Source organism: Fusarium vanettenii, assembly GCF_000151355.1.
Source record: "Fusarium vanettenii 77-13-4 chromosome 9 genomic scaffold NECHAsca_6_chr9_2_0, whole genome shotgun sequence".
In the NCBI taxonomy this organism is placed as follows: domain Eukaryota; kingdom Fungi; phylum Ascomycota; class Sordariomycetes; order Hypocreales; family Nectriaceae; genus Fusarium; species Fusarium vanettenii.
In genome coordinates this window covers 1,461,658-1,475,911 of record NW_003315877.1, presented here as the reverse complement: position 1 = coordinate 1,475,911, position 14,254 = coordinate 1,461,658, and the positions used below count along the sequence as shown (strand labels likewise).

Below are 14,254 nucleotides of genomic sequence, written 5' to 3'. Positions count from 1 at the left end.
TTATGGGTTGAGGATGGTCTAGCCCCTTTAGAGGCGAGTACGAGCAACATCGCTTTTATCCGCGCATTTAAGCTTAATACATGACCACGACATGACCCGGTAGTGTAAACTTGCTGAGGCAATTACTTCAATATGGAACTCAAAGGGCTTCTGGCAGCTTTCTTTGCTGCATCCTCGCTTTCCTTGGGTCTTGCTCAAAATCAATGCGGTTCTGTCAGACCAGTTCGTGAAGCCGTCAAGGCTGCACGTGCTATGCGAGCTGCGCAGAGAGCCGAGGCAAGCAATGATCAACCCTCAACTCTTTCGAGACGAGCCGAGGGCTTGACCATCTCGACTTACCTCCATGTGGTTGAGAGTGAAGCCCAAGCTGGCTTTGTCACGGACCAGATGCTCGCGGACCAAGTAAGTCATGACATGGGAATCCGTGATTAATAGCTCACAACTCCAAGATGAAAGTCTTGAACGAGACGTTTGCGCCACACAGGATTCAGTTCGTCGTCAAGGATGTGACGCACACTGTCAATGATAAATGGGCGTCGGTTACTCGATTCAGAGAAAAGGACCTGGCTCTTCGTCAGGGAAACTATGACGATCTCAACATTTACTTTGAGACGGGCCTGATGACCGAGGGCTCTGTCACAGGTATCTGTAGTTGGCCTGTCGAAGATCCCGTCAACACGGGCATCAACGGTACGTCTTGGGCTGTGTACGACGGCTGCCATGTGAGCCCAGGCACGATGCCAGGAGGTCCAGGCGTTCCGTGGATTTCGACAGAGGACAATAAGGGCAAGACTGCAACTCACGAAGTTGGACACTGGTTTGGTCTTTTTCATGTTTTTGACGGCTTTAGCTGCACGGGTGATGGTGATTTTATCGATGACACGCCTGCAACGCTGAGTGCCACTGTGGGATGCCCTGTTGGACAAGATTCGTGCCCTGATCAGCCTGGTCTTGATCCGATTCACAATTACATGGACTATAGTAGCCATGATTGGTAAGTTTGCTCTGTCCTTGCTTCTGAATTAGTGCTGATTTGAAGTAGCTTGCACGAGTTTACCCCTCTGCAGGAAGAGCGCATGTATAGGACGTTTGAGACTCTGAGGAAGGGAAGAAAGTTTGACCTTGCTTGAGCAGGTCATCCTGTGATTTTATACTTTGGTAGATGCTCATTTCAAGACTTTACTCTACCAACCAGTTGTAAGGGCTCTTGTAACAGCGTCCGAAAGCGTCTCCAGCTCTGAATCCTTCAACTCAATACTCTCGTTATCCGTCTTTTCATAGAGTGTTCCACCCTCAGACCAGATACGTCGAAGTGTGTAAGAGACAGCATTTGGATTTCCTTCGCTCCATGCTTTCTTCTCCGCATCTTTGAGCTCTTGCAGGGTATAGCTTGTGGTCGTCCATGACTCTCCACCGGTTTGCTTCTCAAACTCGGCTAGAATGTCTTTGGAGGTGATAACAAAGGATTGAACTTTGAGTGCTTTGTTGAAAGAAGCCTCGGGGTGGCGAAGGGCAGCCACTGCGGCTTTTCCGACGCTGAAAGGAGTCAGTAATTTCTTTTTTGATGTGCATGGGCAAAGCACAAACTCACTCAGGCATTGTGGTGAAGCCAATCTTGCCCTCGCCATTGTCGATAAGAATGGCCTTCTTGTTGGCAATATCAAAGCCTCCGGCCTCGACAGCCTTTGGCGACAAGGTAAAGTACATGTCGACGTACGGTCCAGTGACCAGATACGTGTACTTGAGACGCTTCACATTCTCCTTGATGTACTTGCGGACCTTGAGCTTGAGCTGGTGAGGCTTTTCAGAAGCACTTTGAGGACCGTATTCGATATCTGTGCCATACTCGGAGGGGAAGAACCACTTTACAGAGGATGACTCCTCGGCAAGTCGGATGAGGTCGATCTGAGTCTCGAGGACGTTTCGGCCCACGGCGCTGACGACGGTGTCAACGCCTTGGTAAGCATTCTTGACGTCTTTCTCGTTTCTAACATCTCCTGTGATGATATTGACACCCTTTGACTTGAGCTCGCCAATGAAATCAGCCTTCCTAGCGACGGTATCCTCAGAAGTAAAGATGCTAATCTTGGGGAACGAAGGTCTGGCGTTGACAATGTGGTTGGTAATGTACTTGCCAATAGCGCCAGTAGCCCCAAAAATGAGGATGCTAGAAGCCTTGAAAGAAGCCATTTTGGTAATGGAAAGATTTTGTAAAGGGTCGAGGCTGGAGTTTTAAATCTCAAGAGGTTGAGGGGAAGGGCGTTATTGACAAATCCAAGTCTTGTATTGTAGACTCGGGTATGGATCCCGAGCGGGGTCATTCAAGCACGAGATGTTTGGGTGAATTGATGAAATGGGCCGTTGCCTAGTAAAGCCCCAGTATTATCACGGTGTCATTATCGCCCTGCCATGCATGAATTACATCACTGTTCCATCTATCGATAAAGGGGAATAACTAAGTGTAAACCTAAACAGGAGTATTTGCTCACTCTCTACTTGCGCTTCATTGTCATAACACACGTTGTAGATCCAAACGAAATCATCACGATCCTTTGCAGGCTAAAATCGCATCCAATTCAGTAGTTTAAAGAACAAGCTCATATTTGAAGACCCCGAAAAACTGCCCTGATCCAGTTCGAGTCACCAACTCACGATATCACGGTCAAGTGCGTATGTGGGGTTGGGCTGGTTTTCCGGGCTTGAAGATATGTCTTTTGTTTTTACACGACATAGAGATTGCTGCAGAGTAGTGACAAGAAAGCATCGGTTACTATTGCCAGACCTCCATTCACATTCTGGTTCAACGTGACTCCCAGACGTCTCTGGCCTGGTGATAGAGGCAATCTTGGAAGCTAGTACAAACGAATTAATCATAAGAACTGTCAGCAGAGAAATGTAAAGTCATGAGACTAGAGCATCAGTAAATTCGTGATTCCATGAGCGGTGTGCTGGCAGTGCCCTGACAGTGCACCGCCAACTATCATCGTCACCATCCCATCTCATGTGTGGTCTTGAGTCAATGGTGAGATGGTCTCGATATTCTCAGGTTTACCACCTAGTCTGTACGATATTCCCCATATCGAATCCGAACGCGAGATTGGCATTTCTTTCTACGACCTCTGTCTAACGTATTCCTCTGGGGTTCTATAAAACTCTGTATGTGAGTAACCCGTCACTCAGCAGTCCTATCGCGTCCACCTTTTGCATGTTGTTTACTAAATACCCTCACAGGGTCGACGACTTTAAATCTGAATCTTCTGTTCTCGGTGGGATATACAATGCTTTGTAAACGAGGCATGCCAACCCTTCAACGGAGTGTGAACAATACCTTGTTGAAGTTCAACTTGTTCAGTTCATCACAACAAACAACGTCTACAAAATAGCACTCACTTCCATCTTCCCGTTTGCTGCTCTCTGCCATCTGCATCTCGCTTCTCCCACAGTCTCTGGTAGGTAAACCTCACCTCGAATCTATCCGACCAAGGCCAAAATACCTTGAGCACCATGGATTCAGCCAGCCTCGCCCACTTCCGCGACTCGCAGCTCTACAAGGACTTGGAGCAAGGCCTCCGAAACCTCGTCCTGAGAAAGATCACCACGAACCCCAGCGCACCCAACTCTGCCCAAGACCCCAAGATCCAATTCTACATCTACGGCCTCCCCGAACGTCACCGTTACGCATGCTGGTGCACCGACAATCCCAAGTGGGCGTGCAAGCGCGGAACGTCTTGCCCGCAGCAGCCCCGTCCCGTCCTTGGGCAGAATATGTGTCTTGGTGTCTGTGAGCGCAGACACAACAATGGATATCACTGTGACGACAGAGACTGCTTCAACCCACGAACCGAGGTGACGACCTACCTTCGTACAATCTTGAAGCCACGGCCAAGCTTCTCTCGACCAGCGTGGAGAGACCGAGTCGGCAGCCAGGTCGGAACCTTCAACATTTCTCCCAACATGTATCACAAATTTGTCGACGCCGTGTGCCTCCTGATGGCAGATCTTCACGACCCCTTCACAGCTGGGAACAAAGGATGGAATGCTCATGTTCACGGTATCATTGGGTGGTATGGTCGACCTGTTGAGCGCAACGTCGAAGAGTTGATGCACGAGACCATCAAGGCTCAGACGGAGCGTCTTGAAAAGGAGTACATGAAGGCCAAGATCCGTGCGTACAATCGGCAGTAATCACTTTGGGGCTTGAACAAGAGGCTTGATTGTTATTTTGGTTGAAGGAAGGAGTACTCGCAAAGCCCTGGCCCGAATAGCCCTCCATTACATAGATAAAGTCACCAGCCCGGGAGGCATACACTAACCTATAACTTCCACTATAACTGCTCGGAATCCTTCCGCATTAGGGGCTCCGGCGAGCAACAGAGGCCGCGAGGTTAAACCCTTGTGTGTGACGGAGGATATAACCTAGCTTGGCTGCGGTACCTGTTGGAAGGTATCTTTCACTTTTGCCGTAACGGCTTTGCGATAAGAACGCACTCGTTCGAAGAGCCGTTCTGGGAGACAATGGCCTCCGGGGTGATGTTGTCCGCAGTTATGATGAGTTGCTGGTTGTGGTTTCTTACTACCGGCAGAATAAACTGACAGGTCCGTCTTTCTCGGCCAAGTTGATAGCCCCCAAAGTTCGTTATCATTCTCAGTTCAGGGGAGGTACGGAGACGAAACGTGGAAGGGACCAGGTTTAGGTCTAACTCATCATAAACCTTTACTGTACTACGTGTATTATTTTTATTAAATTAGAGTACCCTTTTACACCTTTAGGGCAGGCTCTTCTCGTAGACAAAAGCATCCAGCTCATCGTATGTCTTCTCCAAATCATCGTTGACAAGGATCTTGTCAAACTTGGCCGACTCAGCCCAGGCAAGCTCGTCCTTGGCCCGCGCGAGACGCTGTTGGATGCTGTCCTCTGTCTCGGTGCCGCGGCCTCGCAGGCGCTTCTCGAGCTCCTCGTTGCCGGGGGGTGCGACAAAGACGTAGCGAGCGTCGATGCTCGAAGCCTTGACCTGCTTGACGCCCTCCATCTCGATGTCGAGGACCACGACTCGGCCCTTGGCTGTCTGCTCCTGGATCGTCGCCTTGCTCGTACCGTATAGGTTGCTTCCGAACTGGGCGCTACACACAAACGTTAGTGTATACTCACTCCTCCCCCGCCAGGTTGGACTTACTGCTCGACGAATCCGTCGTTGGCGATCAACTCCCGGAAAGCCTCCTTGGTGACAAAGTGGTACTCGACACCATCAGTCTCGCCATCTCGAGGACCGCGAGTCGTGTGCGACACGGAGAGAGTGAAGATGTCGGGGTGGCGGCTGAAGAGAAGCTTGATGAGCGTGCCCTTGCCGACACCGCTGGGGCCGCAAATGACGAGTGGTCGACGGTCGGAGGGAGAAGCCATTGTGAAGCGCCGTGTTTGAAAGAAGGGAAATTGCTTGACGGCGACGGAAAACCACCGCATTTGTGGTTTTGTTTGTTTTTGGGATTCTTCTTCCGCCTTTTTAGCGGCATAAACGCGAAACCACGTGTCTGGCCCCACTATTATGGCTGTGATAAAGAGTCAAAATACGCTACAGTATGACCACATGTGTTAAAACCTTAGTTATGCCATATTGAGTGCTCCCACGGAACTAAGCGCCAGAACAAGTTTTTCCTAACAACCTTATCAGACACATGATCAAAAAAAATTTATAGACATACGGCAATATTAAAACCTAATACTATAAAATACTATAAACCTAAGATAAAACTAAGAGAATCCATCACGACCGAAACCTTTTCCCTTCCCCTTGAGTCACTCCCTGTGACTCAACAACTTGAAAACCTTGATTCATTCCCCTTGAGACACTCCCCAATAGAACTGCTGAGGATAATTCGGACCGGTATCAGTGACGGAGGCAATTGTTCGGCTCGGTGACGGTGGCAAAGATAAATTGGAAAAGTAAAATCCCTCTGAATTCTCTGGTGGAGGACACGTTGCCAGGGCTTCTTTGGTGAAGGAGTCAAAGTTTCAAGTCATTTAATCACAGGGAACAGTCTTCAGCAGCAGCTTACGGCGGCTTGCAACAGCACCAACTTATGAGGGCCGTTGGGCATGCTCTGATGAGCTTTGAGGATACTAAAAGCGTGCGGACTATGACCAACTCTTGCAGAAGAAAGAATTATTCCATGAAAGCGGACAGAGTTGATGATGCCGTCAAGTATATAGAACTGTGACGAAGGGTATAACCTAGCTTGGCTGCGGTACCTGTTGGAAGGTATCTTTCACTTTTGCCGTAACGGCTTTGCGACAGTTATGAGCCCGGGAGGCATACACTAGCCTGTAACTTCCACTGTAACTGCTCGTAATTCTTCCGCACTAGGGGCTCCGGCGAGCAACGCCACATGAGACCAACACGCGCTGATGAGGCCTTTATATACTCACTGATGATAGACCTAAAGACATTCTGAGGAAACCTGATCCATTTATAGCCTAAGGAAAGCATAAGCTGAACAGTGAGTTGACGAATAAGAGCCGTAGCTCAACTGAATTAGAGTGAGCAAAGACTAAAGAGAAGCGTCCTTCGTGAAGGTGCCCCCCCCCCCCCCCCCGACACCTAATCAATGGCCTAACGTTAGATGGTTTCCCTCACTGATTCGCACATTATCCTTAAATCTACTCCTTCTTACCGGGGTATAAAATGCAATGATAAATAAGATATATCACGATCTGTGGAGAGTTGACAACACTTGAGCGTTAGGCACTGTTGTTAGTCACGACGGGCAGCACCTACAAAAGGCCTCCTTTAAACCCCATGCCTGCCGTTCTCAACAACTCCCACACAACACATACTAGAATCTCTATTGAGCAACTTATTGAACCGAAAACAGACCTACTCTTCAATTATGGATCCCGCTATCCGAGCCCAGTTCCTCGAGTCTCCCCTCTACAGGGACTTCAAGACAGCTTTCCAGCACATTATGGAGAAAAAGATCAAAAACTCCCAAGAAGTTCAACAGAATGAAGTTCTGGAACCGTACTACTACATCACTGGTCTTCCCTTGCCATTCCGTGGAGGCTGCTGGTGTATCAGCGCTCCACAAGACCAGTGCCGCGACCCCGAGACCTGCCCCTGCAAACCCCGTCCCTTCATGGGCGTCAACATGCGTCTCGCCGTCTGTAATCGGGATCACGACGAACGGGGGAACTGCTTCGGCGCTAGGAGGGATTGCTTTGACCTACGGAACGTGGCAGAGCCCTACTTTCTACTCATCTTGTCCCGCGGGTCGGAGCCCGCAACACCATGGTCACAGCAACAGAAAGAAAGATTGACCTCTATCTTTGGGCTCTATAGGATTACGGACGGAATGTATAATCACTTTGCAAATGCGGTATGCGCCTTGGTTGACGACATGATCGACCCGTTCAGGGCGGGGAATGCAGGATGGGTGTCGCAGGTCCATGGCATACTGGGATGGTATGGTCAGTCGGGTCATCATTGCGTTGAGGAGTTAGTGCGATACATGAGTGACGCCTGTCGGGATCGCTTGGTTTTGGAGAGCCCAGTACTAGAACGTGGTCGACGTCGACGGAATCGAGAGGATTGGGAGGGTAGGGACATTGAGTAAACATTTGGGGCATTGAGCAAAAGTCTGTATTGCTATTCTAGTCCAAAGGAAATAGTGATAATTCTACCTGCGTGTGCAATTCTCAAGTTCCGGTGTATCATCGCAAAGCCAAACTCATAAAGTCATCAAAGAAACCTTTCATAACACCTCACAGGGAGTGACCCTCAACCCGGAGGACAGTCCGCAAGTGCTCGAACGACAGCTTCTGCCCCTTGTGGCAAGCCAGAAGATTGGCTGTCTTGAGCACGTTCTTGATCTGGCGACCGTTGAGCTCCAAGCCAGCCAGAGCCTTGGTCTCATCCTCAGTAATGTCGTGGGCGGCTCCACCAGCGACCTTGGCGTCGAGGCTGACGGCGCGGTTGAGGAAGCCCCGCCAGACGGCCTCCCGAGAAGATCGGTCGAGGGGAGGGTACTCGAGAGACATGTGAATTCGGCTCTGGAAGGCAGAATCCATGTTCTTCACGCGGTTGGTAGTGAGGAAGAGGATGCCCTCGTAGTACTCGAGCGTTCGCAGAAAGATGGACACGATTCGGTTACGCTCGATATCGTGAGGAGATCGAGCCTCGAGGAAGACGTCGCACTCGTCCAGCAAGAGGACAGCATTCCAGTTAGCCACCATCTCCAGGATGCGGCCAAGGTTCTCCTCGATATCGTACGCATCGCTGCCGAGATCACCAGCGCTCATGATGTACAGAGGCACCTTCATCTCCTCGGCCACCGACTCAGCCGTCAGAGTCTTGCCGATACCGGGACCACCGGAAAGCAACATGATGATACCCTTGCCCTTGCCAGAGATGATGTCGTCAAACACGTTCTTGTACTTGACCTGGCTCTCGGCGAAGGCGAGGATCAGATCCTTCTGGTCTTTGGGAAGGACAAGAGACTCAAAGGCCTGGTCGTTGAACTTGACCTCGGAGACGTCGTCGATAAAGAACTCCATCCATCGCTTGTTCTTGAGCGAGTAGCCCCTGACCATGGGGTATGTCATGAGGAGCTGGTCCTCAGTCAGGGGAGGCCGCTGGGGAGCGGCATTAGGCCCAGCGTCCTCATCCTTTTCGTCGCTAAAGTCTTCGCTGGTGTGAATGGGGCTGAGCCAGACAGTGTGGTCGGGGTTCAACTTCTCCCAGTTGGCTCCATCAATAACAATGCGCGACTGAACCGTCTCCTTGCGAGTCTTTTCAGAGTTGACGTGCCAGATAGCCGTGCCGTTGTACGACTTGTAGCAGTAACCACCAAGCTCATCAAACTTGCGGCCGCGCTCCGTCAACAGCGCCTTGGCGGCATCAACGCGAGGGTGATACTCGAGAGGATAGCAAGGAAGCTCCGAGAAGGGCACAGTACCAAAGAACTCGGGGATCCTCAAGGTGAGATCGGTCCAGCCCATGTACTTGCCATCCCAGTCAATGATCTTGCACTGCAAGATGTAGAAAGTGACACCGCAGTTGTTCTTCCCAAAGTGGCCCGCGTTGAACTTGACAGCCACAGGCTTGCCCTTCTCAGAGCCCCAGACAGTGCAGCCAGGAGGGAACAGAGTCCAGATGTGCTCAAAAGCAACAGCTCTGTTCTTGAAGTAATCCTCTCGAAGCTGGATAATCTCACCAAGCTCCTCCTTCATGATGTTGTACAGCAGAGTGACATGCTCTCGAGTGGCCTCATCATAGGTGGTGTCATCCTTGGCTGCGGAGAACTTGTCCCAGCGGTGAACGAAGCACTCGAAAGGGGCATGGAACTTGAGTCGGGATACACCGCAAAAGACACCAGGGTACCCATCAAAGACCTTGCCGAGGACGCGCTTGAGGTAGGGAGACTGGACGACGAGACTGTCGATGATGAGGGGCTTGTTGGAGTCGGCCTCCTTGGGCTTCTCTTTGTGGAAGTTAGCAGGTTCAAAAATATTTGGGAGGAGGTAGACTTACTCTTGCGGATAATGACGGCGTACTTCTGAGTCTCCTCATTCTCAGCCGCCTCCTCAAGATCTGTGGGATACTTGTCTGTCCATGATCGATCACCGTGCTCGTCGTACTTGGCGTAGAGATCCTTGGTATCAGCCAAAAGACCGACCATAACCTTTTCCTTCTCTTCCTCCTTCTTCTCCTCATCTCCCTCCTTCTTGTCCTCGTCCTTCTTCTCCTCTGACTTTTCTTCGCTGTTGTTAACCCATGATGTTGCTTGAGATGTCGAATGATCTGGCTTACCCTCTGTGGACTCTGTGGACTCTGTCTTTGTCTCTGTCTTCTCCTCCTTGACTTCAGGCTCAGTCTCAGCCGGGGTCACGATGACCACTGACGAGTCGTCGCCGCTCTTTGTTGACTCCATGGTGTCTGACATGATGTGCCAAAGAATGTGAGTTCCCTAAATGTCACTAAAGGGAGGGGCTGCTTTGTTGTGGTTTTGTAAGTGACCACAGTCAAGGTTTGTTGAGTTGAATGAAGATGAGGAGTATTTTCCTTTGACTCTGTTGAGGTCCTTTATAAACTTCAAAACAACAAGTTGATACACTTTGCCAGCAGGCTGCAGCAGTCCATCTCGCCTCACGGCATGTTACTCATCCGCATCTAGCTCGCCTACCATCAGCAAAGACCCGTACCCGTAACGAATCTGCCGTCTGAGGCGGAACTGGACCCCTGCATCTCACAGCCCAGGCAGAGGGGCAAACAGGGCTTAGGCAACCCCCGTGGATAGGCATCAAAGCTCTCCATAGGGGACAAGATTCGATCTGAAGTCCGATTGGCTTGGTCGGTTTGGAGGGATTGGGGGCCTAAGATTTTAGAGAATTCGTGAATGGTTTGAACGCTGGCTGAAGGCGAGGAGGAGTCATCGGGGAGGTGCTCTTTGGCTTGGGCATTGCCGGCGCTAAACTTGATTGGGCAACGAGCTAGCAAGCTCCCCTGCACTGAGCACTGCACTGAGCCACACTCACTTGGCTCCCTCACTATCAGAGGCTATTCTAACGGCTTCAAGAGATGGGACAGGATGCGTATGGAGAATTGCCGGAGTGAATATTCACGGTTAACATAGATTCCATCAACGTTAAGTCTTGATAACCCATCAAAAGATGCCAACAGTAGTCTATGTCTCGGTGAACAAGTGTGCTTACAGGTTCCCGCCAGAGAGTATGCTGACAGCCGCCTTCTTAACGGCAGCCTGCGCAACCAGAAAAAGACTTGGTCCAACACTGATCCTAGCAACTCCAATCCTCGCCAACTCAGCCGTAGACAACGCATCTTCCGTTCCGTGCGCAAGCTTGACCGCGACCCGCCCATCCAGCTCCTTCACCAGCGTCTCCACCCATGCCGTCCGCAGTCCCCTCCCTGAACCACCCCAGTAAAACACCGTTGTAGCCCCCGCGTCCAGGTACGCCTTGCCGCGGGTGATGGCCTCTTTTATCGTGTCAGCCTCATCCAGGCCTGTGTCGAAGTGGAACATGTCGCAGCGAGCATTGACGACAAAGTCTGGACATCCTGCATCTGCGGCAGATTGGAGGGCTGTCTTGAGGCGTTGGACTTGCTCATCAATGGGATAAAAGGCACCCGTGGCAGGGATGGTATCCTCAATATTGGCGCCTACAACTCCAATCTCAACAGCTCTCTTTACCGTCTCAGCAATCTGTTCCCCATACCCATCCTGCAGATCAGCTGACAGCGGAATGCCGGCAGCCTTGCAGAGCGAAGCGATCTTGGCGACGGCGTCAAAGTTCTGTTCCAGGGTGAGCTCCTCGTCCTTGATGCCTAGCGAGGCAGCAATGGCCCAGGATGCGGTGGCAAGTGCCTTGACTGGCTTTGATGCATCGTCGTTTAGCGAGACGACTGTGTTGAAAGAGGCTACATCCCAGACGTTGGGGAAGACGATGGGGGTGGAGGGCTTGTGGAGAGCCTTGAGCTGTTTGGCAAAGTCGTTGGTCATGATGAAATCTGGGAATGGATTACTCTAATTGGGTTGAGGAAGGCTTGTAACTAAGAGGAAGACTGCATTTATATGCAAAGATCCATCCTGTTGAGTTAGAGTTATAGTGTTGCTGTCAATGTGTCCAATGCGAAGGGCGCGCGGGGCAAATGAACTCCGATGGTGCCCAGTTAAAGCCGAGAACAGCCATGACGTTTCAACACCAAACGAAGCATCGCGAGAATCAAAGGAAGCATTCAATCCTGAAAATGGCAGGTAGTTTTCTTATCAAAAGCAGCGGGTAGAGAGGTTGTCTGCAGTTGCTCCGGGGTAGCTGCCTCTATGACTCCTTCGCCGTGGACCCTGGAGAACGGCATGTGTGGGGAGCCCGGCAAAATAGCGCGATGTTGCCATTTCCGACTTTATAAAGACCTCGTATCAAGTCAAAGTCGAAACATATCTCGAAACTTGTACCTCTATTGAGCTCTTCGGTTACGAAAATGCCGCTTCAGCTACGCGAAGCCCAATTGGATGACATCCACGCTATGCGCGGCGTCTACTACTCGGCCTTTGGAGATACCATTATCGGAGGCCACGTCTTCATGAAGAATATTGAAGCTTCAGATCGCTTCTGGGACGCCTCATTTAAGGACGAGCTTGTGGATTCTTCCTGTCAACTACTTGTCGTCACCAATAAAAACACACCTGATTCGGCCGAGGAAATTATCGCTTTTGCAAAATGGTGTCTCCCCGGAGCTTCTATCGATGATCCGCCACCTGTAGAAGCTTGGCCAAGCCACGGAGAACTCGCCGTCGACTTCTTTGGAGCCATGACAAAAGGGCACCGTAAATATATGGGCGATAGGCCACACTGGTATCTTGAGTGCATCGGGACGCACAAGGACTGGATGGGCAAGGGAGCAGCGAGTTTGCTGATGCGTTGGGGTCTTGAGCGGGCAGACGCAGACAAGCTCCCGTGCTTCCTCGAGGCGACTCCTAAGGGGAAGCCGATTTATGAGAGGTTTGGGTTCAAGACTTTGGGTGAAGAGGTGTTTGAGTGGCCGCAGGGAACAACTGTGGAAGCGTACATGGAGCGTGATGCAAAGACGGACACTGTGACGAACAGAGAACAACGGGGGGATTAAACCAAGGAACAAGATAGAGAGCATGTTTGGCCAGCTTGTAAGCAATCTGTGTGACTGAATAGCAAACACAAAAGAGATAAATTACGAGTTTGTGACTCTGGCACGGAAATCCTACCCAAGTCATCTTTTGACAAAACACCAACACTACCGAACCCGAGAAAGCAACACACCGAGATGGTATACAATGTGCACCTGCGAATACCGACGTTTCGCCTGCGGCCACGAGCGCAAGCGACGCTACATCAACTGCTCGACAGGCGACGACATGGCCGACAGCTCCGAGAGCGCGTGCGGCTCCGTTGACTTTACCGTCGTCTACACGCGAGGGTCGTGCCGCGAGGTTGGATGCAAGTACCTCGAGTGCATGGTCAAGGGGTGGGCGTGCTGCAGGTGTGACAAGGGACCCAACGAGGGACACATCTGCAGGCAGGACACGACGCCGTGGCGATGGGATTATACAGAGTGCAAGCATCGGTTTTGTCATGGGTGTAGGCCTTGGAGGGAGTTTGAAAGGGAGAGGGAGATGGCTAAGAAGGACGCCAAAGGGAAATCACCCGGGAATGAGGTTATTCGGAAGGGTTTACATGCGATTACTGGAGGTCTGATCAAGGGTGGAGGCTCTGCTAGACATTGGTAGAGGCTGGGTTGGGGTAGTATAGTCGACCCCATTTTGCTAGGAATGTTCCGGCGAAATGCTCTGTTTCCTAGTTGTCTACCTACCCTGAACCAGAACCGCCCCGCACAGTGCAGAAATTGCGGGGCAAATGCGCACACAGTCCCCTCACCTCGTCGCAAAATTTCAAGGCGATCCATGAAAACATCACCAAGCACAACCCCCTTCAAGATGGCGCCCAAACTCACAGAAGAAGAGATTGATGATCTCATCTACTTTGCTCGAGCCGGAGAGCAGCAGGACCTGACCGAGACCATCAAGTCTCTGGCTGAGCGGGAGAAGGTTGACCCCGCCGAGATTGTGGCTGCTGCTCAAGATGAAGCCAAGGCTACTCCTCTGCATATGGCAGCGGGAAATGGACATTTAGGTATGCAGGGTTTGGTTTTTCTTTGAATTTTGGTTAATTCGAATGAGTATTGCACGAGTTTGGGTCATTTCTAACTTATAATACTTTAGAAATCGTCAGACAACTCATCCAGTACTTTGACAACCGGCCAAAGGAGCAGAAGCAAGCCTTCCTGGACGAGGCAAACGAGCACGGAAACACGGGTCTACATTGGGCAGCCCTGGGCGGACATCTTGACACAGTCAAGCTGCTTATGGAGCAGGGTGCATCCCCGGCGCTGGCAAACGAGCGGGACTACGTTCCCCTCGATCTTGCCCTCTTTAACAAGAAGGAGGTAGTTTCTGATTACTTTTTGGCCTCGATTCGTTCTATGGAGGAGGAGAATAAGGAGGAGGGTTTGAAAGAGGAGAGCACTAAGGGCGAGAGTTCCAAGGAAGAGGCTGTGGAGAGCAAGGACAAGGACGTCGAGATGTCTTAGAGCTGAACGACCACCGTCGGTTTTGGAAATGGTTTGTGAGAAGAAGACCGAAGAGGTAAAGGATGATAGAATATCAAGGGAAAAGGCAAGGCCATTTGGGATAAAAAAAAAGGATGCCGGGG

General features: G+C 50.9%; 9 protein-coding genes across 9 annotated transcripts; 5 read left to right on the top strand and 4 right to left on the bottom strand.

The window, feature by feature from the left end:
• Window positions 1–132: 132 nt before the first annotated feature.
• On the top strand, window positions 133–1,101 carry NECHADRAFT_84964 (uncharacterized protein; the record flags this gene model as incomplete). Its single annotated transcript, XM_003050494.1, has 3 exons — window positions 133–402; window positions 450–994; window positions 1,068–1,101. 3 exons carry the CDS (start codon window positions 133–135, stop codon window positions 1,099–1,101), a joined length of 849 nt encoding a protein of 282 aa, XP_003050540.1.
• An 83-nt stretch (window positions 1,102–1,184) lies between these two features.
• NECHADRAFT_96341 (uncharacterized protein) lies at window positions 1,185–2,190 on the bottom strand (the record flags this gene model as incomplete). The annotated part of the gene is made up of 2 exons (XM_003050098.1): window positions 1,185–1,536; window positions 1,592–2,190. 2 exons carry the CDS (start codon window positions 2,188–2,190, stop codon window positions 1,185–1,187), a joined length of 951 nt encoding a protein of 316 aa, XP_003050144.1.
• Window positions 2,191–3,504: 1,314 nt separating this feature from the next.
• NECHADRAFT_84962 (uncharacterized protein) lies at window positions 3,505–4,185 on the top strand (the record flags this gene model as incomplete). Its single annotated transcript, XM_003050493.1, has 1 exon — window positions 3,505–4,185. One exon carries the CDS (start codon window positions 3,505–3,507, stop codon window positions 4,183–4,185), a length of 681 nt encoding a protein of 226 aa, XP_003050539.1.
• Window positions 4,186–4,723: 538 nt separating this feature from the next.
• Window positions 4,724–5,453, bottom strand: NECHADRAFT_105366 (uncharacterized protein). The gene is made up of 2 exons (XM_003050097.1): window positions 5,175–5,453; window positions 4,724–5,121 (listed from the first exon to the last, which is right to left on the bottom strand). Exons 1-2 carry the CDS (start codon window positions 5,399–5,401, stop codon window positions 4,767–4,769), a joined length of 582 nt encoding a protein of 193 aa, XP_003050143.1. The 5' UTR covers window positions 5,402–5,453; the 3' UTR covers window positions 4,724–4,766.
• Window positions 5,454–6,885: 1,432 nt separating this feature from the next.
• On the top strand, window positions 6,886–7,608 carry NECHADRAFT_84960 (uncharacterized protein; the record flags this gene model as incomplete). Its single annotated transcript, XM_003050492.1, has 1 exon — window positions 6,886–7,608. The coding sequence occupies one exon, from the start codon at window positions 6,886–6,888 to the stop codon at window positions 7,606–7,608; it is 723 nt and encodes a 240-aa protein (XP_003050538.1).
• Window positions 7,609–7,756: 148 nt separating this feature from the next.
• On the bottom strand, window positions 7,757–9,924 carry NECHADRAFT_48916 (uncharacterized protein; the record flags this gene model as incomplete). The annotated part of the gene is made up of 3 exons (XM_003050096.1): window positions 7,757–9,474; window positions 9,525–9,707; window positions 9,804–9,924. The coding sequence occupies 3 exons, from the start codon at window positions 9,922–9,924 to the stop codon at window positions 7,757–7,759; spliced, it is 2,022 nt and encodes a 673-aa protein (XP_003050142.1).
• Window positions 9,925–10,530: 606 nt separating this feature from the next.
• On the bottom strand, window positions 10,531–11,511 carry NECHADRAFT_63735 (uncharacterized protein; the record flags this gene model as incomplete). Its single annotated transcript, XM_003050095.1, has 1 exon — window positions 10,531–11,511. One exon carries the CDS (start codon window positions 11,509–11,511, stop codon window positions 10,702–10,704), a length of 810 nt encoding a protein of 269 aa, XP_003050141.1. The 3' UTR covers window positions 10,531–10,701.
• A 479-nt stretch (window positions 11,512–11,990) lies between these two features.
• On the top strand, window positions 11,991–13,272 carry NECHADRAFT_96337 (uncharacterized protein; the record flags this gene model as incomplete). Its single annotated transcript, XM_003050491.1, has 4 exons — window positions 11,991–12,605; window positions 12,756–12,841; window positions 12,912–13,121; window positions 13,155–13,272. The coding sequence occupies 4 exons, from the start codon at window positions 11,991–11,993 to the stop codon at window positions 13,270–13,272; spliced, it is 1,029 nt and encodes a 342-aa protein (XP_003050537.1).
• Window positions 13,273–13,479: 207 nt separating this feature from the next.
• NECHADRAFT_96336 (uncharacterized protein) lies at window positions 13,480–14,191 on the top strand (the record flags this gene model as incomplete). Its single annotated transcript, XM_003050490.1, has 3 exons — window positions 13,480–13,675; window positions 13,765–14,049; window positions 14,088–14,191. 3 exons carry the CDS (start codon window positions 13,480–13,482, stop codon window positions 14,189–14,191), a joined length of 585 nt encoding a protein of 194 aa, XP_003050536.1.
• Window positions 14,192–14,254: the final 63 nt, after the last annotated feature.